Source organism: Lissotriton vulgaris, chromosome 4_1, assembly GCF_964263255.1.
Source record: "Lissotriton vulgaris chromosome 4_1, aLisVul1.2, whole genome shotgun sequence".
In the NCBI taxonomy this organism is placed as follows: domain Eukaryota; kingdom Metazoa; phylum Chordata; class Amphibia; order Caudata; family Salamandridae; genus Lissotriton; species Lissotriton vulgaris.
The window spans coordinates 1,717,201,669-1,717,228,439 of NC_141691.1; the positions used below are offsets into that span (position 1 = coordinate 1,717,201,669).

At 44.2% G+C, this 26,771-nt stretch overlaps 1 protein-coding gene across 2 annotated transcripts in view; it reads left to right on the plus strand.

Annotated features, from left to right (window-relative positions):
• TMEM67 (transmembrane protein 67) overlaps nucleotides 1-26,771 on the plus strand; it is a 1,133,211-nt gene that overhangs the window by 111,346 nt on the left and 995,094 nt on the right. For both annotated transcript variants that reach the window (XM_086965990.1, XM_086965991.1), the window contains exon 3: nucleotides 16,172-16,262. In XM_086965990.1, coding sequence (XP_086822116.1) covers nucleotides 16,172-16,262 — 91 coding nt within the window. The remainder of the gene's footprint in view (nucleotides 1-16,171; nucleotides 16,263-26,771) is intronic.

Consider the following 26,771-nt stretch of genomic DNA (forward strand, 5'->3'; position numbering starts at 1 on the left):
GTGCCTGGAGATGCTCATATGACGGGGCAGCAAAGATAGCATATCGGGAGGCCGTTAAGCCATACCACAAGTGCATTCGGAGAGCTCGAGCGGAGTTCGTGGCCAATAAAATCCTGGCTAGCTCTAATCCCGCTAAGACAATCTTCTCTCTACTTAAAGGCATGAAGAGCGTGGGTGTAACTTGGGTTTCTCCCATTTCTTCTAACCATTAGTGTAATGAGCTGGCGAGGTACTTTGTGAATAAAGTAGAGAACATCTACCTGGGCCTACCTTCGGTGACCTTGCCTACTGAGGGGGAGTCACCAGTCACCAGGGGCTGGTGACCCTATGGGGGGAAATAGCTTGTCATCTTTTCCTCCCTAGTCACCTACGGAATTCGAGGCCCTTTGTTTAAAAATCAAATCGGGCTTACCAGCCCACCCTTTGACACCCGCCCACTTTCGCCAGTTTCATTCTCGATCTCTCCTGTGAGTATAGACCTGGTCAACTTGTCTTTGTTGTCAGCATCTGTACCGGGGGCGTGGAAACATGCGAAAGTCATCCTACTGCTAAAAAAAACGTCCCTGGACCCTGTTGAGCCAGGCAATTATCGGCCTATCTCCCAGCTGCCTTTTTTGGCAAAGTTGGCAGAATCTCACGTGAATTCCATTCTGTCCAAGTTCATCAAGCAGAATGCTATCCTGAACACGTTACAGGATGGTTTTAGAGCACATCACAGCACGGTGTCTGCCTTGCTGGTAGTGACGGAAGCCATCCGGGGTAGCTTGAATGTCGGGGACTCTGCGGCCTTGGTCCGTTTGGACGTAAGTGCCTCGTTTGATACCATCTCCCACGCGATACTTCGCAAACGCCTCCAGGAAATTGGGATCAGGGATGTGGCCCAGGACTGGATCCGGTCTTTCTTGAATCGGAGGTCTTTCCAAGTTTCTGTGCCACCCTTTCACTCACAAGAGTTTCCTTTGCATCAGGGGGTGCCGCAAGGATCAGTATTGAGCCCTCTATTGTTCAACATCTATGTTAGACCCCTGGCGGAGGTGGCAAATGGCAGGGGTTGTCTTTGGTGTCGTACGCTGACGACACCCAATTGGTGATTGCTTTCTCTAAGAAATGCGATGCGATTCCAATTTGGGTAAGTTCAAAGAGGACCTCCTGGCAGTCTCTGACTGGATGGCAGCAAACTGCTTACAGTTGAACGCTAGCAAGTCCGAGATTCTGCTGTTTAGGAAGGATCAGGAGCTATGGTCTGAGCAGTGCTGGCCAGATCATCTTAAACCCGCCCCCCTCCCCAAGGAGGTTGTAAAGAACTTGGGTGTGTGGTTCGACGAAGGTTTGACCTTCGACACGCAATCGAAAGCTGTGGCATGGGTCTGTTTCGGACTTCTGCGAGGCTTGAAACCGCTGCTGGGTTTCTTTGCTGCTGGGTTTCTTTCCTCCCAAGGTGCGTCAAACCATTGTCCAGGCGTCAATTTTGTCCAGACTGGACAATGGCAATTCCCTCTATCTGGGCGCCAATGAGGCCAGCATCAAGCACTTGCAGAGGGTTCAGAATGCGGCGGCCCGTATTCTGGTTGCACTGCCTAGATCTTGCTCAGTTGCGCATGTGCTCCCCAAACTTCATTGGTTGCCTGTTGAAGAGCGCATTCATTTTAAGGCTCTGTGCGTATTGCACAAGATCTTGACTCGCCAGGCACCTTTGGGGTTATCTAATCTGTTAGAGTTCTATGCCTAGGCGCCCACTGAGATCTGCCGACCTAGCGTTGGTTTGTATTCCCCGAGTTTGGAAAGCCAGAGCCGGGGGATGTTCGCTTCGCTGTCTGGCGTTGAAACTTTGGAACTCACTCAATTCAGAATCATTTGGCGTTTCGAAAAGCCTTAAAGACCTGCCTCTTCCCTGCTTCCTCTGTCTAACACTCTGTTTCACTCCTGGGCTCATGTCTTGGGTTTCTGGTGGCGCTGGGACGCCCCGTCGCTGGGGCAGCTATGCGCAATACACATCCGAAATAAATAAAATAAATACGATCTTCCAAGTTCAGTAAACCTAGCACACTGTGACAGAGAAACATGGGGAGACTGTTAGGTACAGGCAAAAGCCTTCTCAGAAACTCATTTTCATTGACCTATAAACTGGAAGTGACATGAGCTCCATATATCACACTAAATCAGCAGCGTGCAATATAATTATTGTTCAGAACATCCAGTGGTTTAGAGCCCAACTTCCCTGCAAATCTAAAAAGGGCCTCTATGTTTTGATCAAACCTAGACTTCCTGATCTCTATTTAGAGGAGTCCATGCACCTTTACAATTAAACGGTATACCTAAATAGGTAAACATTGGGACAAAAAGTTGGTTAATCAAATGCTGGTTGAGACTCCACCTTTTTCACAGGGTAAAATAACCTGAAAATGCAACACAATTCCTAAAATGAGTATGTTACCACCACTAACCAATTTATATTGTGGCTAAAATCTGATATCAATAAATAATGGGGGAGGGGGTACAGAGAGCTAAATAAAGGTCCAGTGACGTGCTCCTAAGGGTTACAACTAAATCCTACTGGAGTCACTGTTCCTATGTAGAGAGGAATAAAGAGACAAAGGTTGGTCTAATACTTTGGTTATTGGGTACAGTGTGTCCTGATATTGGTGCCCTCACACCCCCCAAACACCCACCAAAGTAAGCCGTGTTGGTGCGTGGGGAGTAGTGGCAGGGAAGTCCTATGGTGAAGGCTAAAAGATGACTGGAGCAGAGACTGTCAATTTATCAGAAAAAATGTGCCTCTGCCATCAGTATAAAAACAGAAAGTTGTGCTGCTTAGAGGGAGGTAATGGCCCTTAGTAGCGAGAGAAATGTAACATGCCTCTAATGGATATATTTGGTTGTCAACATGTTTCGAGCTATTAATTGGTCTCAGGAGGAGATCCCAAGCGCTTCTTCAAGACCGAAACAGTGTAGTGATAGTAAGGTTATAGTGAGTGGCCTATAACCGTTAGTCTAGTGGCACTTGGAGTAGATACAGTATTCTGTAACGACAAAAAAGAACAGAGAGCAGGTAAAAGTTTTTAATGCGTCTATACCCTCCATTAAGGGTAGTCCTTAAAAAAACAAGCTTGAGCCTGGGTTTTCATTGGTGCGGCAGGTGCATGTAGTTTTAGATCAGCTACAGTGTATGTCCAAAAATGGATCAAATGAGGGCTAAGGACATATAGTGACATTACAAACGAATGAGCATATAATAGTGCTCAGGGCACAATGGCAATATGTTAAAAAGACAAACCTAACACATAATAGTGAGTACTTTATGGCCGCCAAATTTGGTAAGGTGGGTCATATCATCTATACTAGGTAACACCATTGATGGCAAACCTCAAGTCACTGTGTACACTTGGGGATAACAAATATAGTTTTGTGCTTACCTAGATAGTAAAAGGGAAGTGCCCATGAGATGCGGCTGTGGGTATGAGGAGTTGTGGTATTAGATAAGGCAAATAGGGGTGCATGTAGTCTTACTATATAGTTGCTATGCTTACATTGTGGCAGCGTGACTAGTACTTACAGTTTCTCGTAAGTATGTAAGGCCTGATCACCTACCCAACCTCACGCCATCTCTGTAGAGACTGTGCTGTGAAAACCGCTGTGTTTAAGTAGCGGTGCAGAGACGCCATGTGGGTGTGTTCACTTGTTGCTTGCTTCCGTGTCATCTGCCGTTTGCGATGTGACTCAGCATTGGTCTAGTGAATATCAGCGCATGTGCGAGTGCCATCTTGGATTGGGCAATGCCGACTTAACCCTAGTGCACACGTCTGTGCTAGTGTGGGCATCCTATTTGAATGTGGTTTTCAGAGTTTTTGAAGTTTTGAGTGTATCTCTGATGAGGCGGCTGGAGACTTTAATTTGGAGTCAGCTAAAACACTTAGCCTCTCAATCACCCTCTCAGAGATAGAGATTGCCTTGAGGAAGGGCACTCCTTTAAAAGCCCCAGGGCCAGACGCAGTTCCTCTAGATTTCTTCAAACATAATGTGGAGGTGTGGGCACCACTCTTACTAAATGTTTTTAGAGCAATTGTGATGGGGCATATCCCAACCTCTTGGCAAGAGGCAGTAGTGGTACCGATTAAAAAAAAAAAAAGGTGATAAGTGTGACCCGTGCTGCTACAGGCCGATATCTTTAATAGATGTGTCCTGCAAATTGATGGGCCGAGTGATATTGGCACGTATCGAAAAATGGGCAGAATCTGCATATAGAAAATAGTCCTGATTGAACATTCCACCATGACGTGTTATGGTGAATGTGGACCAACAAGTAGCAAGCGTATAGTAATTTTCATAACGCACTTATGTCAACAATAATGGATGGCCTATGAATGTCAATGTAGTCGTGTATATAGTATCTGGTCAGAGGGCAGTGGTGTGCTCTGTCGGGCGATCAAGTGTACTCCACGGTAGACATCTGGCGAGCAGTCTGATAAGTGTGTACTGTCACTTTTAACAATAGAGTTGCCGTAGTGCAAATTTGTCATGCTGGAGGCAATGAAGAAACTATTAGTGAGAGGTAGGGCTGTGGAAAATCCCAGTTACTCTCGTTTTGTTTGGTTGATATAATCATCTTTACATTGATAACAACCATAAGTCGCAGGTAGTAATGTTGTCGCGTAACAAGCATTTTTTGGTAGAAAGGCCATGCAGCAAACTCCAGGATGGCCTTAAAAGTAGTGCATACAGTTGGTGGGACTCATTGAAGTTCAATCCAGAAGATCTTGTCATTGGTTCGTAGCTTGTGGACCCATCTCTGTTCTTTCCGGAATAGTGTCCTGGTATTCCAGATGGGGTTGGTTTCTCAAATGGTCCATGGGGGCTGTTCTGTAGTGTGGTGTTTTCAATGAAGTGTGTACTCATCTTGATAGTGTTTCGACCACATCTTATGTTACTTCTGTGCTCATTGATTCTGATCCTGACCTGTCATGTGATCATACCCACGTAAAGTAGGTTACACGGGCACCTGATAAGGTACGCACAATTTTTAATATTACAGTTTGCATGTTTGCGTTGGGTCAATTTTATGTCACTCAGTTCGAGTTCCTTCGTGTCGGTGGTGAGGCTGCACATATTACACTGCCCACATTGGTAATGTCCTTTCACTGCTGGGAGCCCCCATAGAGTTGTTTGGTCAGTTGTATGCTTTGCCTGTGGTCTCGTATGTACTAAAAGGCCTCTCCGATTTTGTGTTCGCTTAAACGCAAAGCTGGGACATTCCAGATTGAGGTCCCCTGTGTTGAAAATATGCCAGTGTTTAAGCACTATGCTCTTCACTTTATTGGACATGGGTGTGAAGGTAGTTACACAAGTAATAATGTCTTCCTGTGATTTAGTATGAGTCTTCAGGAGGGCGTCACAATGGTTGTTGCATGCTCTCTTCCTAGGAGATTTTATAGTCTGTCTGGGGTAGTACCTTTTTTGCTAATTATTGCTCAATTTCTCAGCTTGGAGTTCATAGTCCTGAACTTTGCTACAATTTCTTCTCTAACTGAGAAATTGTCCATATGGAAGGTTTTCCCTGAGTGCCTTAGGGTGAAGGCTGTTATATGGTAAAAGGCTGTTGCGGTCAGTGGGCTTTCTGTATGTCTTGGTGGTCAGGTTACCATTGTCCAGGATAGATAAGTAAGTCCAGGAAAGGGATCTCCTTTGATGAGGTGAACAATGTAAATTTCAAATATGGGTCAAGTTGGTTGATCTAAATGTGGAACTTGATGCATCTGGTTTTATACTGATGGCAGAGGGACATTTACTCCTCCAGTCCTCTTTTAGCCTTCACTCTGGGACTTCACTGCCACTCACCCCCACTGCTTTATCCTGAAAAGATCTCTGACAAAGTGACCCTTCGGGGGACCCGTAGGGCATTGCAGCGCCGACCCGATGAGGAGCATTGCCCAATGATGAAGCATGACATCCTTCGGGGTGTGTGAGGGCACCAAGATCAGGACACACTGACCCCAATAGTGTCTCTTTAATTCTCTCTACATAGGAACAATGACTCCAGTGGGATTTAGTTAAAATCTGATATCAACATTTATATGTGCTCTTTTTGTAACCGGCTTACGCCACACAATACATTTCAATGGGAACAGTGTCCCAGAGTCATGTAATGGCTGTTACAACATGTTGTATCCAGCAAAACAAAGGGGGGGGGGGGGTCCTTTGGAACCTAATGATATGGCCTTAACGGATTTACACCAAATCACATAAAGCCTGCTTTCTGAGTAAAGTTCTAAGTTGTTGCTAAATTTTGTGGAATTCTGTTGAGCTATTTTTTACTGTATCGCTTCCCAACATTTTCAATACGAATTAACATAGACCACAGTAAATGGGTGTCCCCCCCAAGTTAGTCAATCTGCCTCTTCATCTAGATTCATCCACTCCTTTCTTTGTCTACCCCTCCTGTATCCACTCTCCATCTGACACTTAGACTTTTCATTATTAATTCTCTTTTTTGCCACCTTTTGATATTCAACACTGTGTATCCTTTTGACCCATGATTGGCTTGCTCCTATGAGCTTCTTATGAAAGAAGTTATTATGCTATTCATTTGAGTTATGTTTTGTTTTTAAATCACATAAGGGACTTCACTTGCTCTGACTGAGGAAAAGAGCTTAGTGTTAATAAATTGGTTTGATGGGGAGGGTAAAGCTCTCAATTTTCGGTATCTCTTTTCTTGGTGGTTTCCAACTGACATTGTTAGTAGTTGTTTTTTAGGTCTCGTCTAGGCAGCGCGCATGTGCTGCACTAGGAGATGACCTTTAGAAATTGGTCAGCTCTTTTCCACACACTTGTGCATGTGGCGGCATCCAACTTGCGGTAGCGAGCAGCGGCGCGCGCAGGGGCCAGCTGTTTTTTGTTTATAATGAGCTTTCACTTTATTGGCGCGTTCATGAGCTCTCACTTCAGTGGCGCGTTCAGGGGCCATCTGTTTATTTATTTTTTCCTAATGTGCTGTAACTTTTGTGTTCATGCTTTTTTGAGCAGCGGTAACAAATGCTCACTTTCGTGCCCTTTGGTGCCTACTCTGTCTGTTTCTGTGTGCTTCCAGGCTCTGGTTAATCACCCAAAGCATCACAGCCCTGTCAGCCCTGCATTCTGGGCCCGTAACATATGCCTTCTGCTGCTGATGCACAAAATGGTGGTGTTGCCACTGAATGGAAGGCACTGTGCCAACTCCTCTACCCTTGCAGCTTTTACTCTTTCTCCCTCCCCTTCTTACCACCTCCTTTTCCTCTCCTCCTCCTCCTCCTCTCATCAAATTTATGTTAATTAACACACAGGTTAATTGATTTAAAAAACTGGAGAATTTCAGTTAACTTTCTCCACAGGGTGTTTATGCCGGCAGCTTGGCACAGCACAGTCTTTCATTCTGGTGCAGGGGGGGCATAGAGAAGCAAGTCAGGAGGAGGGGAATAAAACGCATTGAGTGCGAAGGGAGATTGGTTGCTTATTGGAGTACTGATGATGGGACTCCACATGGTGCAGCAGGCAGAATCTTGACAATATGCTCCAATCACATTTTGTTTTAAATGATCCATGCCACCCCCACTCTCCTCCCTCCACTCACTGCCCCTGTAAAGAAAAGTCCCGGAGCTGCTACTGAAGTTCCGTCCCAACCAATGCAATCCTAGCTCCCTCCCAGTCCCTAACCCAAAGTTTTAATTATAATCAAATGCAAATTGGTTGGGCTGACAATTTAATTACATAATTATTGCATATTGTCTCTTCGCACCCATCCCTTGCTGTAAAATGATGGGAAGGTGGTATTTGATTGGGGAGCCACATTTTGGTATACTGTGGCCCTGTGTGCCCCTTCTCCTAATTAGCTGGGAGGCGTTGTCTGCGCTGACAACATTTCCAGCAGCTCAATTTTTTCCTCCATAACTAGAGTAAATTTGTGAATTTGTCTCGTCTCTTTCACTTTCGTGCCCTGTAGTCTATGTGCCTAAACTGTGTAAGTACATGACCCTACTCCTGCTAGTGTGTATTCTTACAAGCCCATATGCCCACGCACTTCATCCTAAGACTCCGCATGTTACTGATCCTATATTGATGAGATGCGTACAATTTCTGATGTACATGCAGTTGCTAGCATTGAACTTCATTTTAGCTTGTTGTCTTTCCCTTTCCACTCCCACACAGCCGTGTTTTTTCTCCTCCCCACTCCACTCATGCACGTGTGTGTTCTTGCAAGCCCATATGCCCAAGCGCCTCATACTAAGAAATCAGCATGTTACCGATTCTTTTTTTTGATGCGATGCGGATTATTTCTGATGTACGCGCAGTTGTTAACATTTAACTTGATTTGAGTTTGTCGTCTTTCCCTGCCACTCTGCTGTATTTGTTCCCCTCACCACTCCACTCCAACTGTGTTTCTTCTTACCCTCCCTTTATCCGATTTGGCCATTCCCGTATGAAAAAGCGATATGAGATGCCAGTGCTGGCCACATCACAGCGTTTTCTGCTGTCCTGTTGCTTTTTCCCTCCCTCTCTTGTCCGTTTGTTAAAACTGCACCCGCTAAGTGATTTATTGCAGGATGTGCAGCAGAACAGTTTACAAACCTCTAAAAGGGCACCATGGATGCTGCTTCGAAAAGGCTTACTCTTTCTAGGCATTTAAGTGACAAAATTCCCACGTCTGAGCATGCTTTTGTGAGCCCACAGTGCTCAAGCAATTGATTAGCAGTGCCTGGAACTGCTGTAGAGAGGTGCATCTTTGTGTGGGCTCTGACTATGTCAATGCATTGCACAGCAAAGAATGTAGTTTGGAGATTACACGTCGTGCAAGAACACACACAACGGAGGTTGGTACACATGGATTGAAAGGAAAGCCTCCTGCAGGGCGTTTCAAGTAAACATACTAGACGAGCATTAGCATAGCCAATAGGTCTCACTTTGGGGACCTTATAAGTATTTAGTTATGCAGCACAATATCCTTGCTGCAACAACATCAACTGTTGCATGGCTAAACACTTATAAGGTCCCAAAGGCGAGACCTATTGGCTATGCCAATGCTTGTTTCATTGTATGGTTTGTGATGTTAACTGCCAAGAATTGGGCCGCATGGCTTAGCACCAGCAGTGAAGTCAGCCACTTGGCTATGATCACTAACATTTAAAACATTTAATATGCATCAGTTGGTCAAAGTAGCATGGGAACGCATCATACTTAATGGGCCACATGGCCAATAAGTAGTGTGACATCAAACATTTAAAAAACTTCCTCCTCTTCATATAACATGCAGTCTGACATTGAAGATGTGTTGTATTGATTGATGTTTTATGCAAGGAGGCAGAGTCCAATTGTCTTCTAATTACTTTGTGATGCTATCCTATATTATGCTAGGAAACCTTTCAGAAATCTTGAATATTAGAGCCAGTGCATATTATGCATTTCTTCCTGCCGTTAATGTACAGTATTTTGTTTATGTTCTTCACTGTTTTTGCTTTTTATGGGAAATTGAGCACAATACATTGAATCTAGGCTGTGATGAAGACCCATTCGGGTTGAAACGCGTTTCCAATAAAAATAGTTGAAACTGACATGTTGTGTGCAGGCTGCTTTTCTTGTAAATCAAACAAGGTTTGACTACTTTTGAATTGTGAGCGGGGCTCACACCCGCCTACCTGCACCCTCCCAAATTGGTGGATGTGGCATGTGCCTCTATGAGGAACTTTTCAAATATATATATATATATATAGATCTCCAAAGGAATCCCACTCCGTGAAGAACAGGGAGAGGCCACACAGGGGGTAGCTTTGGAAGATCTTTATCCACATGCAGCTTACGCATTTCAGCTTATTAGCCTTCTTCAGATGCTGCTGCCTTAGCAAAGAGTGACTCCACCCTCACCTTTGAGTGTCCAGAAGCACTGCCATTGGCGGAAGTCCGCTGACCACAGGTCACATGAATGAAACTCGACTGCAGCTCTCACAACTACAGCTCCCAGAGTGCTGTACGACTGGGTAAGTGTTAGTAGGCAGTTGCTGAATAAATCAATTCTCATAGTTAAAGGCTTTGAATTCTGGAAAGGTGCGAAGTGTCAAATTAGGAGTTTTTGCACCAAATGAAAGTTCATCTTCCTCCGGTCCCCTTTAAACGTTACAACCTCGCGGTGTGTGTGCGCGCCTGCTGAACCACGAGACAGCAATCCAGTGACCCCGTCTCCTTGTCAGTGACAAGCTGCACCACGCAGTAGTTCAGGATGCGGGCGTGCACCTCAGGGTGTGCTGGAAACAATTCAATCCCTTGTAACATCTTGTCGCTGCGTGCAGCGGATGTCAGTAAGATTCCAGCCTCTTTTCGTAACGGGACCTCTCACGCGCCTCTGACTGGCGCGAACAATATCCAAAGGAATCCCGCTCTGTGAAGAACAGGTATAGATATATGTATATATATATATATATACATATATATCTCCAACTTGTCGCCAGCAGCCGTCGGCAAGCAAACAGTTACACGGACTTCAGTTAATCACCCAAACCAGACTTCTCTTTTCAAAAAGGTTTATTTCATTTCGTGGTGGTGCTAGTCATCAGACGCGTTTCGGACTGGCGTCCTTGCTCACTGATGAGAGGGGATTGGAGAAGCCATGTTTTTAAGGGGGACGATTACATTACAAAAACGCGCCTTTCCAACAGGTGGTTAGCATAAACAAAGGACTTCGGAACTCGAGTCTCTTACATTTCGTATATTAACGGTCGCCATGTTGGTCTAGTATGAGGCGGTCATAGTGTAAACATCTCTGCATATCAATTCCTGTTAAATATAACTTTTTATATGACACATCGTATATCGTATGCCAATTTCATTGTATAATTATACAGTTATTTTAAAAGGCAAATACACATGATCAAACGTGTAATGATGCGATCTTATAGAACTCAATCCTGATATCGCTAATGGTGCACTAGTATATCTGTTCAAATACAGAATTATTCATAAGTGCTTGCTAATGTACTGCATTACTTGCATAGTTATATAACGTACATTACTCACGTTGTTTCCTTTGATTTTTTACATACACATTGTGACATATACTAAACATTGTCATGCAAAGGTTGGGTCGTGTTTGTGATTATCTGTACAAATACAAGATGTTTCAATAATGCATATGGACATCCTATGATATGTGTCCCCTGGATTTCCACTTAACAACCTATCTACTGTACCTGCGGGTACCGATCAGTAAGAATTCATAATGGTTTGTATGTGCGGCATAGATATGTATATAACCCATTATTAACTTGATGTAGGGCTATTATATATACATAGCGCAAACTCATTATCTGCGGAAGTGTCTCAATAAAGACCCAAACTTCTATAAATCCCTCGCATGGAATTGACTTTAACCCCTGTGTTAAATAATGTTCTCCAAAAGTATATGAAGGCTAAAAAAGGACCGCTCACCTAAATATCGTGAGAGCCTTAAAGTGCGGTGCTGTTATGTGATTGAATGTGATTAAATATAAACAAAAATATCATATAACAAACAAAAATATATATAAATAAATACATTTGTTTTCAATTGATTAGTCAAAAACTGAACTGCCAATATCATAAACGTTTTCAAGTTGGATATTCATATATGAAAACATGAACACGGAATCAACAGAATGTCAAGGACTGATGGAAACTGCTTCATAACTGATTAAGTGACATATAGGCCCAATGCGCTGTGTTTCTTCTCCCCTATGTTTCTATACAGACCATAATGATGTTCTTATTACAGGGGGAAATTTTTTATAAGAAATTGCGCAAGTCCTCCCCAGTGTTCAATCCCCCAGGATGTTTACTATTTTAGCAGTATTATGTATTTAGACTCGAGCTGTCGGAGACGCTTTTCATTGTCTCCTCCCTTTTTGTTGGGTACGATTGCATCTATAAGAAAGTACTTAAGATGGTTGAGATTCTGATTATGTACTTGTTGAAAATGACGAGCAACTGGATATGTAGGGTCAGCATTAACTATGGCCCTGAGATGTTGGAGTATGCAGAGATAAACTGCCGATTTTGTACTTCCAACATAGACTAAATCACAGCTGCATTTTAAAACATATACTGCCAGTTCAGTACGGCATGTATAGTGAGCTTTAAGCATTATTGGTTTAGAGTCGAACGGCCTGGGACAAGATCTAGTGTTGATTCCGAACTTGCACGCTCGACAACTAATGCAACGGTAGAACCCCACACGGGGGGGATAGCCAATTCTCTGCTGGTCTCTCAGGGCTACTGTTGACTAACTCATTGTGCATCGCATACGCTCGTCTAAATGTAATAGTGGGGGTTCGTGGCATGATGTTTTTGAGGACATTGTCAGTGAGAATAATAGGCCATTCACGTTTGATCAGTTGGGATATTTGTCGTGCTTGACGACTATACCCTGTTATCAAGCGTATGGTGTTTGGTTCTTCAGCCTCTACTGGGGTAGTTATGATCCTGGGTCTATGATGGTTAAGGAGTTCTTGGCGATCCAAGCGATTAGCTTTCGCCATGCTGGTTTCCAATTTCTTAATTTCGAAACCCCTTGCTACTAGTCTGTTTTTACATTCATCTTGATGTTTGTCCCTCATTGCTATTGTACTACAAGACCTATATATATCTATCTATATACATCTAATATATATATATATATATATATATATATATATATATATATATATATATCCCGTCCCGATGTTGTCCGGGTATGAATTGCTGCCGTAGGATTTCGTTTTGATAGCATTTCTTATCTGTGAAACGCTCCGATTCACAGTGCACTGCAGATGCACTTAAGAGTAGTGTGTGAACTCGAGTTTCCCTACTTTATTTTTCCTTGCTATATTATTATATAGCGCAAACTCGACAACATGGCATTAGCACAATTTACATTACAGAAGAACACATTCATTTGTGATAGGCACGGGGAGACAAAGCGATTTGCCTGGAATCACAGGATGTTGGGCTGATGCCGAGATTCGAATGTAGCTCCCCAGCTCTAAAGTTCACAATTCTAGAACTTGTGGCGGGAGGTGTGTCTAAAAGTGTATGTCGGTGCTGGCCATCAATGAGCGAGACCTGTGCATTCTTCAAATGGGTGGTGAAAAAATATGAGTATGTTGCTGGAGATGTGGGCCGCCGTGCCATCAATGTACTTACCGGGGGAGGGTAAACACCCATTATTCTGCAACTTTCTTTCCGCATACCATCACTCCGCATACTTTCATTACGAAAGTACCATGACTCCTCAATACCATTATAACGCATGGCATTACATTTTATATGCTTTTACCATGCATACATTTACAACAAAATTCGTTGTAAATGCATGAATGGTAAAAGCATGTTTTTTTTAATGTTTGGATAAGGCAAGTATGGGTATAGGGGTATATGTTTTGGGGTACTGAGGTATATGTTTTGGGGTGTTTGGGTATTTTAAGGGTTCAGATATCGTTTTGGGTTATGGGGTACAGGGGTAGTTTTAGGGATAGGTATGGGTTTTGGGGTACAGGGGTATTTTTAGGGTTCAGGGATAGGTTTGGGTTTTGGGGTATAGGGGTATTTTTAGGGTTCAGGGGAAGGTTTGGGTTTTGGGGTACAGGGGTATTTTTAGGGTTCAGGGCCAGGTTTGGGTTTTGGGGTACAGGGGCATTTTAGGGTTCGGGGGTAGGTTTGGGTTTTGGGGTACAGGGTTATTTTTAGGGTTCGGGGCTAGGTTTGGGTTTTGGGGTACAGGGGTATTTTTAGGGTTCAGGGCTAGGTTTGGGTTTTGGGGCACAGGGGTATTTTAGGGTTCGGGGCTAGGTTTGGGTTTTGGGGTACAGGGGTATTTTAAGGTGTAAGGGTGGGTTATGATTATGGGGTACAGGGGTATTTAAAGGGAGCAGGGTGGGATTAGCACACGATATGAGACATGGCATGAAGGGCGGAACGTACCACACGCCCCCAGCATTTGTCACGCCCCCAGCACAATGCAGACACGCCCACAAGGGACTACTTTGCTGGCACGGTTCTTTTATCTTTTAAATGTATATGGTGGGCGTCTGCATAGCCTATGTCCTTCTGCTGCATCTGCCCTTTCCAACGCTGTATTGGGTGTTGTGATTGGTGCTGTGGTTCCTGAGATTACCCGCCTCAAAGGTTTGGGCCCTCTCTTTATTATATTAGTATGGATATATGTGTGTGTGTATATATATGTACCGTGATCAAGAACAGTTTTGTTAGAAACGCGTAGGTGAAGGAAGTATGATGGAGCTGAAATAAACCGTATTGAAACCACCCGAGAAGAGTGCGGCGTTATTTTTTGAATTGCTAGAATATATATATATATATATATATATATATATATAACTACCAAGTCCTTGAAAAGCACAACAGTAGGGCAAAACTCCACTCAGCGCCTTGAAACCACGAACAGACCGCAACAAAAGGTACATTCTTTAAAGTGCAATTTTATTTTCCTCCAACATGACGCGTTTCAACCAGGTTGCCCCGGCCTTGATCACATGACATGCTTAGAGAGCCCACGCCCTTAAATACCACATGGCTACATTGGAAACACTCCCAACAATTCATAGAAATAGGGAGCAGACTATACAAATAAAGTGCTAAATAAATAAAACACAATATATTATATTATCTGCGTTCATTATTTACAGTGTCAAATCCGGGGCTAGTGCCCATATTAACCATGAATAGCAGCAAAAGAGCCAACATTAAGGTACACCCAAAGTGTGATGACTAAGTACAGAAAATAATTCTAATACTTGTCCAAAATTTAAAGTTAAAATCAAATAAGCGGATGCGAATATAAAGCAAAGGTCAAAACTTTAAATGATTATTTGAAAATATTTTTGCAGATCTTAAGCAATGTTTCTAAAATCTGATGTGCCACAATCATGTGTGTGTGTGTATATATATATATATATATATATATATATATATATATATATATATATATATATATATATATATATATATATATATATATAGTTTCTCTGTCACACACCACCCCCCCCCCCCTTTTTCCTTTTTTTTAGGCATTACCTTCCTTTACCTCTTCCTCTCTTCAACCGTATAAGCCCCGTACATACTCTTAGCTGTAGCCTGCCCTGAACTCAGAAAACCTCCCTTTACCCAAACCCTAACAACTCCTTCCCTGAACCCTAAAAATCTTTACCACCCTTTACCTCTTCCCACAACTGAACTTTGAAAACCCTTTACCTCCATCTAGCTCTACCTGTCCCTAAACCCTGTAAACCCCTTAGCTTGCTTTACCGTTACCCTCCCTATTTTTAAATGACATATAATTATTCTTTAAAGTATATGGAAAGAGTGGTCTGGCCAGAGGAGGGAGGACCTGCAGCATGTGAAATAGATCATACTAAACCCCTTAAAAAATAAAAAATAAATGAAAAGGTTCTACTTTACCCCATCTCTGCTTTAACCGCCAATTGCGATGTGATAATATGCAACAGCCAATAACTAAAGAGAAAAATCCAAAAGCCCTTTCTGTATACGCTTTGTCATATAGTGTGTATTGGTGATGCCAGTTCAAGAAACATGGAAGGAAAGGGAGATAAGACAAACAATTTAAAAGTAATTAGAAGTTTCTGACCATATTGCTTCTTGTACTCCCTAGTTTTTTGCCCACTCTACTTAGAACGCCCATGTAACGTCCCCACTGATTGGCTAATGTCTCATCAATTTGGTAGCTGGAGGGAAGGAACGCATGGAGCAGATAAGGGAGTGGATAATTCGTGTTGTCCCTTGGACCATTAGACGTGGCTCACAAGCGGTAGATATATATCAAACACACCAGGGATTGACTTATCACACATAGAAAGAAAAGGAGGCGGTTGAACGACTGCAAGCTTAGGCGTCCTCACGATCAAGAATTCATACTTTGTAACTATGGGCTGTGTTGGTTTCGGAGGCAATATTTGAAGGTGAACAAGCATATCTTAATTTCTGTTGGTCTATTGTTTATTTACATTATAGGTTGTGCGTCTGTTTCCGTGATGAACTAATGTGCTATCTGATGCTGAAAAAGTAATGTTCTCACTTTTAAAAAGCGTATCAATAAATTAGCTAAACATGTCTGTGGAGTGTTAACTAACTCACCTGAAATGTTTCCTGTCTTTTGCCACTGTTTCTGTAGGGTGTTACATCAGATGGCTGGGATTGCATTAGATGCCCAAGCGGTTTAAATTTGGAAGGAAAATGCCGGTGCCCTCCTGGGGATATTTTAGGTAAAAAACAATAACCGTATCTCTGCAATCTGTTTAAAAGCTACAATCTGATTGTTAGATGTTGTTAGTCATCCAATATTTATTTTTACATATGGAGATTTGCGACTTAAAAGGAAATATTAGAGGACTTCATCAACTTCCCAAAATTAGGTTGTTAATCTTGTTAATCTTCAGTGTGACCTCTAGCAATCAACATTTTGTTAGGCAGTACTAAGCTTCTCTTGAGGAAATGAGTATATGTTCCCTTTTACTCACCTCTGTTATCAATGTAGAAACTGACTATCTATTTCTTTTTTAACCACCCCTGGCCAGCCAACCTGACAAAGGAATCATGTGTGAAGAAGGGCAACTACCAACTTATTTTTGATAGATGGGAGTCTGTAAATATTAACGCCACTTGTATAAAATGTGTTCTGCTTATGTCAGCATATTTAGGAATAAAGATGTTTTTCCTGTAGTGTAAAATACAAATTGAAAAAAAGTCCAAATAAAACAGCTAATGTTTCTTCCGTCAAAGTGTCTTATAGCATCAGAAAAAAACTAGATTGTTAAACCTTGCATTAGTAAGCAATTCAACATCTCAGCAAAAAGAGCTTTGAACAGATGCATTCAAATCACAGTGGCAGAGTGAACACTTTTGCATCCTTTCAATTCTGTGCCCGTAGGGTGTCTCCATGCTTTTCCTTCCCTGTGATTTGCTTGGTACAGTAGAACATCTTCCCCGAGGTCTTTTACTTTTGAATTGTTCAGCAGCAGAAACGAGAAACCAGGAACACGAGTGAACCAGAGCCCCATCATACTATCTGCCAAGATGTGGAAAAAAATGGTTAAAAACAACTGGCAGTAGTGTTTTCAATGTATTTATTTAAACGGTTTTATATAGCGCTGGCTAGACCCAAGGGTATCAGAGCGCTTTACAGGGGATGTGAGTGAACTCACTATGCAGTATTACATTAGTACAAAAATGGAAAAGCAAAATATGAGTAAAATGTACAGAACAATAAATACAAAGACAAGGAAATAAAATGTAACATTTAGTCCATAAGCATGCATTGGATATCAGAGCCAGTGAGGTTTGTAGGGGGTAGTGGGGAGAGGTATGGGAATGGGGTTGAGCCATGGAGGGAGAAGGGGGAGGAGGTGGCATGGAGGAGTATGCAGTGAAAATATGAGGGCTGGACGAAGGAGGATGGCGGTATGTGTGAAGAAGAGAGGAGAGGGTTAGCGGTCAGGTATAAGGCGGTGAGAAACATAACCTACTAATGGGCAGGATGTGAGAAAACTGTAAGGTGACAGCATTAAGGACCCCAGTATTTGAGGAGAAGGTGTCGCTTGAGATCTCTTTTGAAGCTGCAGTATGAGGGGTTGCACCGTAGATCTTTGGGGAGAGAGTTACAGATTGTAGGTGCACTACCGGAGAAAGAGCGTAATTGGGTAGATTTCTTGTTAACCAAAGGAGAAACCAGTAAAAGAGCATTGGTGCTCCTCCTATCTCTAGAGCAGCCCGCTTTGTGAAGTCTTTGTGAGAAGAGATACAGTGGGGTTTGAAGATGTAAGGCTTTATGTGTAATGCACGCAGTCTTGTAGCTGGATCTGCCATCGATAGGAAGCCAGTGGAGATCTTTGAGGATGGGGGGATGTGATCGGACCTCTTGCAATCGGAAATAAGCCTGGCCGCGAGGTTCAGGACAGATTTGATATTAGCTAGGTGGAATTTGGGTGTTCCAAAGAGCAGGCATTACCATAGTCTAATCTGGAGAGAACTAATGATTGGACAACAGATTTAAAGTCATCAACAGAATGAAGGGTTTGATTTTCTTGGGGTGATGTAGGGAAAAGAGGGTGCCTTTAGCTGCGTTTTTTATGTGGGGAGAAAGGCTGATGTTTTGGTCAATGCTAATTCTGAGAGATTTAACTGAGTTCGAGGAGGCCAAGGAGCAGTTGAGAGCTTTGAAGTCAGAGAGCCAGTGTAGAATGGGGAGCTGGTTGTTTTTGAGGGGAAGAGAATGACTTCAGTTTTTTTAGGTTTGAGTTTCAGGAGATTGTGATGGAACCATTGTTGAATCTTAGTCAGGGTATCATTTAGGTACAGAATGTAAGCATGGGATTTGATTTTATAGTAAAGTTAGGTATCATCAGCATAGAGGTGGTAGTTGATACCTGCTTTCTTTAGCATGAGGGTGACGGGCTCCATGAAGAGGTTAAATAGAGCAGGAGAGAGAATAGACCCCTGAGGAACACCCAGGGAGACAGGCATAGGTTTAGAGAGGCAATTGCTGATTTTAATTTGCTGGGTTCTGTGCTGAAAGAAGGAGGAGAACCATTCGAGAACAGTGCCATTGAAGCCAAATCGATCTTTGATGGTGTTGAGTAAGGTAGGGTGGCTGACAGTATCGAAAGCAGCGGAGAGGTCAGGGAGGATGAGAAGGGAAGCCTCCCCCTTGTCGAGAGAAAGACGGATATTGTCAACAATATTGAGCATCGGGGTTTCTGTACTACAGCCCTTTCGGAAGCCAGACTGTAATGTATCAAAAAGGTTGAATGAGTCGATATGTTTGTCCAGTTATCGTAGGATGCATTTTTCGAGGGGCTTGGAAGGAAGAGGCAGGTTGGAAATCGGGCGCAAATTGTTAAGGTTGTTAGGGTCAGCAGTAGCATTTTTGAGGATGGGAGAGATTTGGCCAAGTTGGAGGGAAACTGGGACAAATCCGAAGGCCAAGGAGGAGTTGATGATGGAAGTCCAATAAGTTGAGATTATATACTTTAAATCTTGGACGAGGTTGGCGAGGTGTGGGTCAAAGGTATGAGAGGAGGGTTTAAGTTTAGAGATGATGTTGAGGACTTCTCGTTCAGTAACTGGGCAGAAGTAAAGCTAAGATGCGTTATTTTTGGGCTGAGGGCTGGTTAGGAGGTGCTCAAGGGGGTCGGCGGAGTGCGGGAGAAGAACAGAGTCTGGAGGGGGCGAAGGTGAACAAGGCGACTTTGGTGGGGGGTATGTAGGGGTGAGGAGCCCTGTGGTGGGGGAATAACCGCAAAGGAAAGATCAATCTTGGAAATTTTATCAGAAAATAAATTGGCAATTTCTTCACATCTTTTGGTAGTGGCAATCAATTTGGGGGGAGCCGAAGCTGTTTGATTTTTGATAATGTTGAATAGTTCCCTAGGTCTATTCTTAGCTCGGTCGAGTTGGGCGTGGAAGAAGAAGGCATTTTCGTTGTGGATATGTTTTTGTAATTAACCCGAGCCGATCTGAGGAGGGCAAGGTTTGGGAGGGAGGGATGTTGTCTCCAAGTGCTTTCTGTTGACCTGAGTGCATGTCTCTCGTTGAGATCAGCATTAAACCAGGATTTTGTGGGGATGTTTCTTTGAGATTTTGATTTGGCAGGGGCAATTTGGTCAAGGACCTCGATGATGGATTTGTTGTAGTATTCAGTAAGAGCGTTAGCATTTTGTGAGGGAGGGGCAAGTTGGAAGTTTCGGTTTACGTTTAGTCTCCAGGTCACCCGGAGGAATAAGGTGAAGGTTTCTGGATATTTTCATGTGTTTGGTGTTTTTGGGGGGAAGAGGTAGGGTCATGTTGTTGATCGTGAAGAGAATAAGGTGATGGCTCAACCAATCAATGGGGAAAATGTGCGAAAGGGAAGCCAAATCTTTGCTAGTGATGGCGTCAAGAGTGGCTCCTTTGTTATGTGTTGGGGAATAGCAGAGTTGATTCATGTCAGTAACTTCAAGTAGATCATTGAGGATGATAACCGAGGGATCATCTTATTGTTCCAGTGAATATTGAAGTCACCGAGGAAGATGTGTTTGGAGTTGGAAATCGAGGCTTGGGAAAGTAAGTCAGACAGTTCATCCACAAAGGTCAGCGGGTCACCAGGGGGATGGTAAATGTTATGCAGTCGAATAGCATGGGCCCCCTGGGCTTAAAGTTCAACTAACATGTACTCAAAAGAGGCTTGGTCAGAGTGCTTAACAAGGGAGAGTGGGAGTTCATCTTTATAAATTATGGCTAGGCCACCCCCGATTTTGTTGAGCCTATCTTTTTCTGAGGATAGAGTAACCCGGGAATAGAGCATGTCAAGAATAGAAGAGGAGTGAGGCGTGAGCAAGCTTTCTGTAAGAAAGGTAATGTCGATGCCTTCAACGAGGATAGTCTCAGAGATTTCGATAGCGTGTCGTGCAGCTGACCTTCAGTTGATCAGCATGCAGTTGAGGGGTTGGTTTGTGGTTGGTATCAGGGGGGCATCCTGGGTGGATAGTGGTGAATTGCGAGGGGGGCCTGGGCGATCCAGGGGAGGTCGGGGTGCGGCTTATCCCCAAGATCACAGGAATAGTGGAGTGAAGTGTAGAAGATCGGTAGTGGCAGTGAGTAGCAGAGAGGGCTTAGGTGAGCCAGTGGCGTTAGGACTGCTGCGTCTCTCTAGGATCACTGGAGTAGTGGTGTGTGGTAAGAGAGTCAACAGCCATGGAGCTGGAGGGGTAGGAAATATTTAGATCTCTGGGTTCCGGGTAGGAGAGATGGTTCGTTGCTTGGGTTGGGATAAGGAGGCAGTTACCAGGGATACCCTCAGATGGTCTGCCATAAGGAATGGTCTTCTTTGTGGAGGAAAAGAAGAGTTGGTATGAGCTTCGCCGATAGGGACGGGATGATTGGCAGGTTTAGTATCAGAGAGGGCGTTAAAGTCTTTCCTGAGCGATGAAAATTCCAACGCCAAGATAGAGAGGTGGAGTTCGATGTTAAGGAGCGGTTGGGTTACAAACTTATACGGTAAGGAGGAAAAGGGGTCAGTGGGGAGAGGGGAATGTTTGGCGTTAGCCGGGGAGGGAGGATTGGGGGGTGCACTAGGAGGGAACCCAGGAGGCGGGGAGTGAGGGGTGTTCCAGATGTTAGGCTGAGGAGGGATTTTAGTGTGAAAGCCCCCATTCCCAGTGGCCTGATGGAGGCTATGAGAAGAGGAGGGGGAGAAAGTCAAGAGAAGAGAGGTGATCACATCTCTATGAGATTGGGGATCAATAAGAAAGAATGGGATTGGAATCCCTCAAGGGGCGGAAGGGGTGATGACGTGAGGGGACTCTGTGAGTAGGGGGGTAGGGGGAGGGAGATCAGACAGTGGGGGATGATGGGACAGAGAAGAAAGAAGGGAGTGGCTGGGGTAGGGAGGCAGTAGGTCAATAGGATAGGAGAGGCTTTGGGTGGCTGAGAGGGATGATGGTGAGTCGGGAGAAGGAAGGGAGGCTAGAGAGGAAAAGGGAGAGAAGATTTGGGTTGGCGAATAAGATGGGGAAGAGTCAGGCGAGAGAGAGGATGCTACTGTAGTGGCGGGTTCAAAGGTCTGGGATTGGGAGGCTTCGCAGTAAGCCGGAGGATCAGGTGGAGATGGGGCTAGTGTTAGAGGGAGTGCACTCGGAAGGGCTGCCTGTGGGTGTCCGGCAGTAGGCATGATGGCAGGGGAGGTTAGAAGATCATATAGAGTGCTGAAGTGGTGTTCAAAGATGCTGAGGTGGTTAACTGAGGCTTGTATGAGGTTATTTCCGGATACGAATATGGAGATGTCGATTTCGCCTGGGAAAGTGGGGGAAGGAGTGGTGGACAGCTTCAAGCCATACAGGGGCTAACTTTGTAGTCTTCCTGAGGGTTTTGTCAGTCTTTGGGCCAGCCGGTGGCCACAGAGATAGTGTAGTTGGGTGTCAAGCTAGCCAGTAACTCCGCTTAGGATAGGTATGTAGCAATGGGCTTTAACCAAATTAATAAGATTTCCCAGGCATCAGATTGGATCTGGAAACCTTTCCATAATACCTCAGCATGCCGAGAGGTGGCGCCATGTTGCTCTGCACAGACAACATTCTGCTACAGAAGTGACATGCAGTACCTTTGCCGGCACCACTCCTGTGCGCTAACGTCCGTTACTTTCAAGACTGTCCGCGCCCCAGATGCGGAGCCCAACAAGTGAATTGAAAGATGCATGGCATCCGCTCTGCAGAAGGTGCTAGTGAGCTCCTGGGCCACCATGGACGGTGGGGAGCTCCTGCAGGTGGCCTGCCTGGTCTTTGTATCTGTCAAGGCGCTACAGTTGTACTTCAGGCGGAAGAAGCTCATCAATGCCTTCGCACAGTTTCCATGCCCTCCGAGCCACTGGTTCTTAGAGAATGTGCGTGAGTTTCGTGGTGATGGAACAGATTTGGATGTCCTTGTTGCATGGGCAGAAAAATACCAATACGCCTATCCTGTATGGTTTGGAGGATTCTCAACATATTTTTCATTGTTCATCCTGAATATGCTAAGGCAATGCTTGGCAGAGGGCATCCCAAATCGGACCTGTCCTACGATTTTGTAGTTCCTTGGATCAGTAAAGGCCTATTGGTCCTGTGTGGTCAAAAGTGGTTCCAGCATCGAAGGCTGCTCACTCAAGGTTTTGACAATGATGTTCTGAAACCTTATGTGAAATTAGTTTCGGACTGCACCAAAGTGATGTTGGATAAGTGGGAAAAGCTCAGTGAATTGAAAGACCAGTGTGCAGATTCCTCAACTTTGATTCCTATTATTCATGGGTAGAGACCAGTCACAGATCTGGGCAAATGGAAAGGTTTGTGAGGTATCTCCGGCTAGATACTAGAAATAGCATTACAAAAGGTAGGTGGCTTGTTCTTCGAATAGATACTTCTAGGTGCAGATTCCTTGCCTTTTGATAAGGTACCAAAGCAAAACCTTTGTGAGGTGGCTGTGAATGGACTCGAACATGAAAGTTCTGCAGAACCTAGTGGACGAAGTGTCCTTCTCATCAGACTTGGCTGCCCAGACAATAGTGCTTTGTGAATGTATGGAGGTACGCCCACTTAGCTACCTGGCAATTGACTAGGACAAGGACTCCACGTGTCAATGCAGTGGTAGCAGCTTTGGCCCTGGTAGAGTGGGTCTTATTCAGGCTGCTTCTTTGTCGGGGTGTACCAGATTTTAATGCAGAGCATGACCACGCTTGAAATGGTATGCTTCTGCACAACCATGCCTTTTTTTGCTCCAGTAAATCCCACAAAGGGCTGATCGTTCTCCCCTCCCCGGTGTTCTTTGGTATGATTTTTGTTGGAAATTGAACTATTTTTGGGGGTCTACTAAATGGAGTCTCTCATCTTCCTTAGAGAGGTGAGGCAGAGCCCAGAACACCAGCAGGGTGATGATTTGACCAGTGTGGAATGGCGTCGCAACTTTTCGTAGAAAGGAGGCTATAGTGCGCAAAGCCTCCTGACCAACCCTGCCTTGTTTATTGCTGTACCACATGCTGGTGGTGGTGGTGTCCTTGAGCCCCTGTAGCAGCCTCCCTTTGATGGATGCAAAAACAACAGTTGATGGACAGAATGCAGAACAATGTCATACATTCACCCCAGTACAGAGATCTGGGCCTAAATCCATCGTTTTTTTGCACTCCACACCACCCCAGTTCAGACATGGCCATATGCAAATCAGCCGTGACCCTGTGCCTCATGGGAACAGTCCAGCCCGAACTGCCAAGCCATGTCTTTCCTGGACCGGAATCAAGCATCCTAGGACCGGTTTCTGGCTTTCAGCCGTCTTCAGCCAGGATAGCTTGACTCCAGTGGCGTGGAGAGCATGAGACTCACGTCTGAGTATACCCATCCCACTCGGGGTGACAAATGGCTGAAGACGGCTGGAATGCCAGAAACCGGTCCTAGGAAGCTTGTTTCCGGTCCAGGGAAGGCATGGCTTGGCAGTTCGGGCTGGACTGTTCCCATGAGGCACAGGGTCAGACTGATTTGCATATGGCCATGTCTGAACTGGGGTGGCAGAGTGGGCTAAAGAACGGTGATGGATTAAACCCAGATCTGTTGTCATTTGTGCACCACCAAGTATTGTATCTTGATTTGTTTTGATGCTATTAAAGTCTTTGTTTCCATCACACTTCAGAATTACAAAAAAATGTGTTTAATGTTTGCTTTCCTAACTGCTGAATGTTTACAGTTCATTTTCAGGCATTTACGTTTGTATGTGGGTCACAAAGGATTACATCCTACAGACTTACCTTTTACACACCTGTTCCTCAGAAAGATTGTCACGTGGTTCAGTTTACCTTACTTTCTCTGACTTCAAAGTGAGATGAATTTGTAAATCCCATTCCCCCATCTATATCTATATCTATACTACTACTATAAAGAGAGAACTTGCACCTTTTGGCCAGGTAAACTCGGGAACCACAGCGCCAATCTACACACCCGATACATCTATGAAAATGTAAGGGTGTGTAGATGGACATAGGCTATATAAATTTAAAAAAAAAGTAAATTAAAAAAATTACGTTTCTAAACAAAGTAGTCCCCTGAAAGTAGCGCCGGCCGGGATCTAGCGCTGGCCACGACGCGACGTGCGTGATGACGACAAGGAGGAGGGTGGTGCAGTAATGCCTCGATTTCAGTCTCTCAGGGCCGTGACTCTCTTCTATGTCTACGGCTCTGCAGCGGGCTGTGGGCGGGCATCGGAGCTCTCACTTTTTGACACACTAAAGATGGCGACAACGGGGGAGCCGAGTGCCGGGCTGGAGAGTCCGAGCGACAAGTGCGGTGGAGCGGAGGGTCCGCGCTTGAGCGCACTGCCCGGAGAGTTGCTGGAACGCATCCTCTGCTCCCCAGGACTTACTGCCGCTGACATCTGCCGTGCGGCTCTGAGCTGCCAAAGGTTGCAGGATCTTTGCGGGGCCCGAGGAAAGGTGTGGAGGCAGCAGTTTCGGAGGAGGTACTGGGGTGCAAAGGGTTTACGATTAGAACAACAATTTGGCGGGCGCGAGTGAGTCTGGGCGGGAGGGGGGCGCAAGTGAGTCCGGGCGGGAGGGGGGTGCGAGTGAGTCGGGGTGGGAGGGAGTCTGTGCGGGAGGAGGTCGGTGCGGGAGGGGGTCGGGCGGGAGCGGGTGTACTGCCCCCAGCCCCTTTCTGCCCCAGGCAACGCTGGGGCGGGCTGCTAGTGTTATATATAAAAAATAAATAATGCAGCAATTTTCCAGAAGACATAGCCTGGGATTTGACTTATGTCTTGAAGTGCAGCAGCAGATGTGACAACATAAATACATAATCCAAAGGCATCCTTATTTATTGCTTGTGATTTTGCGACCCATCAAAAATCAATTTGCATTCCACTAGTGATTTGCGACCCACACTTTGGGAAACATAGAGCAAACGGGCTAACTTGTGAAATGTAATTGATGTAATCGCCTATAAAAGCCACTAAGTGATAATAGGTCCTGAAAGTATCTTTTTAAACTTTCAGAAAAGGACACATTTAACATTTTATGCACTCTCAACATTAATTCAGTTTGATATTTTTTTTACCTTTCAAGGACTCCTCTTTAGTTGGCCAGCCTAATGTGTAGAAGATACTACCATATAGAATTTGTGCAATTTTGAAACCCTACTGAACCTTTATAGTTAGGTACTTACACACCAAAGTACATGAACATTATTCACATAACATTTTTTTAAACAGATTTTATTGGGGTTTACACAACAACTATCAGATGCTATACAGTCATTATTCATCTGTCAATCATTTACGCACAGTACAATTCAATCCCTCCCTGCACCCCTCTGCCTCCCCTCCCTTGAGTCAATGCTGCCTATTGATTTGAAGATGTCTGATATGTATCCTAGGGATCCCCCCTCAGATAATGTAAGAGAATTATATATAATGAGGCACAAGACGAAGGGTGCATGTACAGGACTAGTGTGAAGGGGATTTCATGTTCAGTTGTGAGGGCGGGTTGTCACTAGTGTATGTGGCTCAGGGCGGTCTAAGTGGAGAACCCTCAGGTGTAGCAGTTTCTGGGTTGGATACACTATCCACCAATATGCCCCTGCTCTGACCACTTCAATGTTTCCTAAGCCTTGTTGTGCATCTTGCAGTAGACCCTTCCCTCGCAACTTGCACATTTAATCAGTTATTTTCTTCTTTTGTGATCCAACATTTACAGAACATAACGTGTATTTGTAAAGTGCACAAGCACCCCAAAGGCTATCTTGGTGCTGAATAACAGATATTTATTGTTACCCAACTAAATGTTATTCATTTTATGGCCCTCTGAAGGATGAAAGGTAGAGTGGACCCGCTGAGATTTGAACCTGCGACAATTAGGTCTTTTTTTGTTTGAGTTTATTAAGAACACCATGAAAAAGAAAGGGAACAGCAATACAATGAATTATTATAAATCCTATTTAACATAAAGATTATAAGAGACACAAGAATATGTGAACCTTATAATTCTCACGCTGTGTGCAAGAGAATTATACATAATATAAACAATAAAAGGGGAGGGGCAAAGGGGGAGGGAACAGTATACAATTACTTATAATGTCAAGAAAAAAAAGAAATGGTAATAACTAAACACTGTAAGCATAATAAGCAAAACTAAATGACAAAATAAAATAAATCGAAAAGCATGGGTATCATCTAATGATCTATAGAAAAGACAACAAGGTGAAATTAAGGAGGCTTCTATACATCATCTGATACAT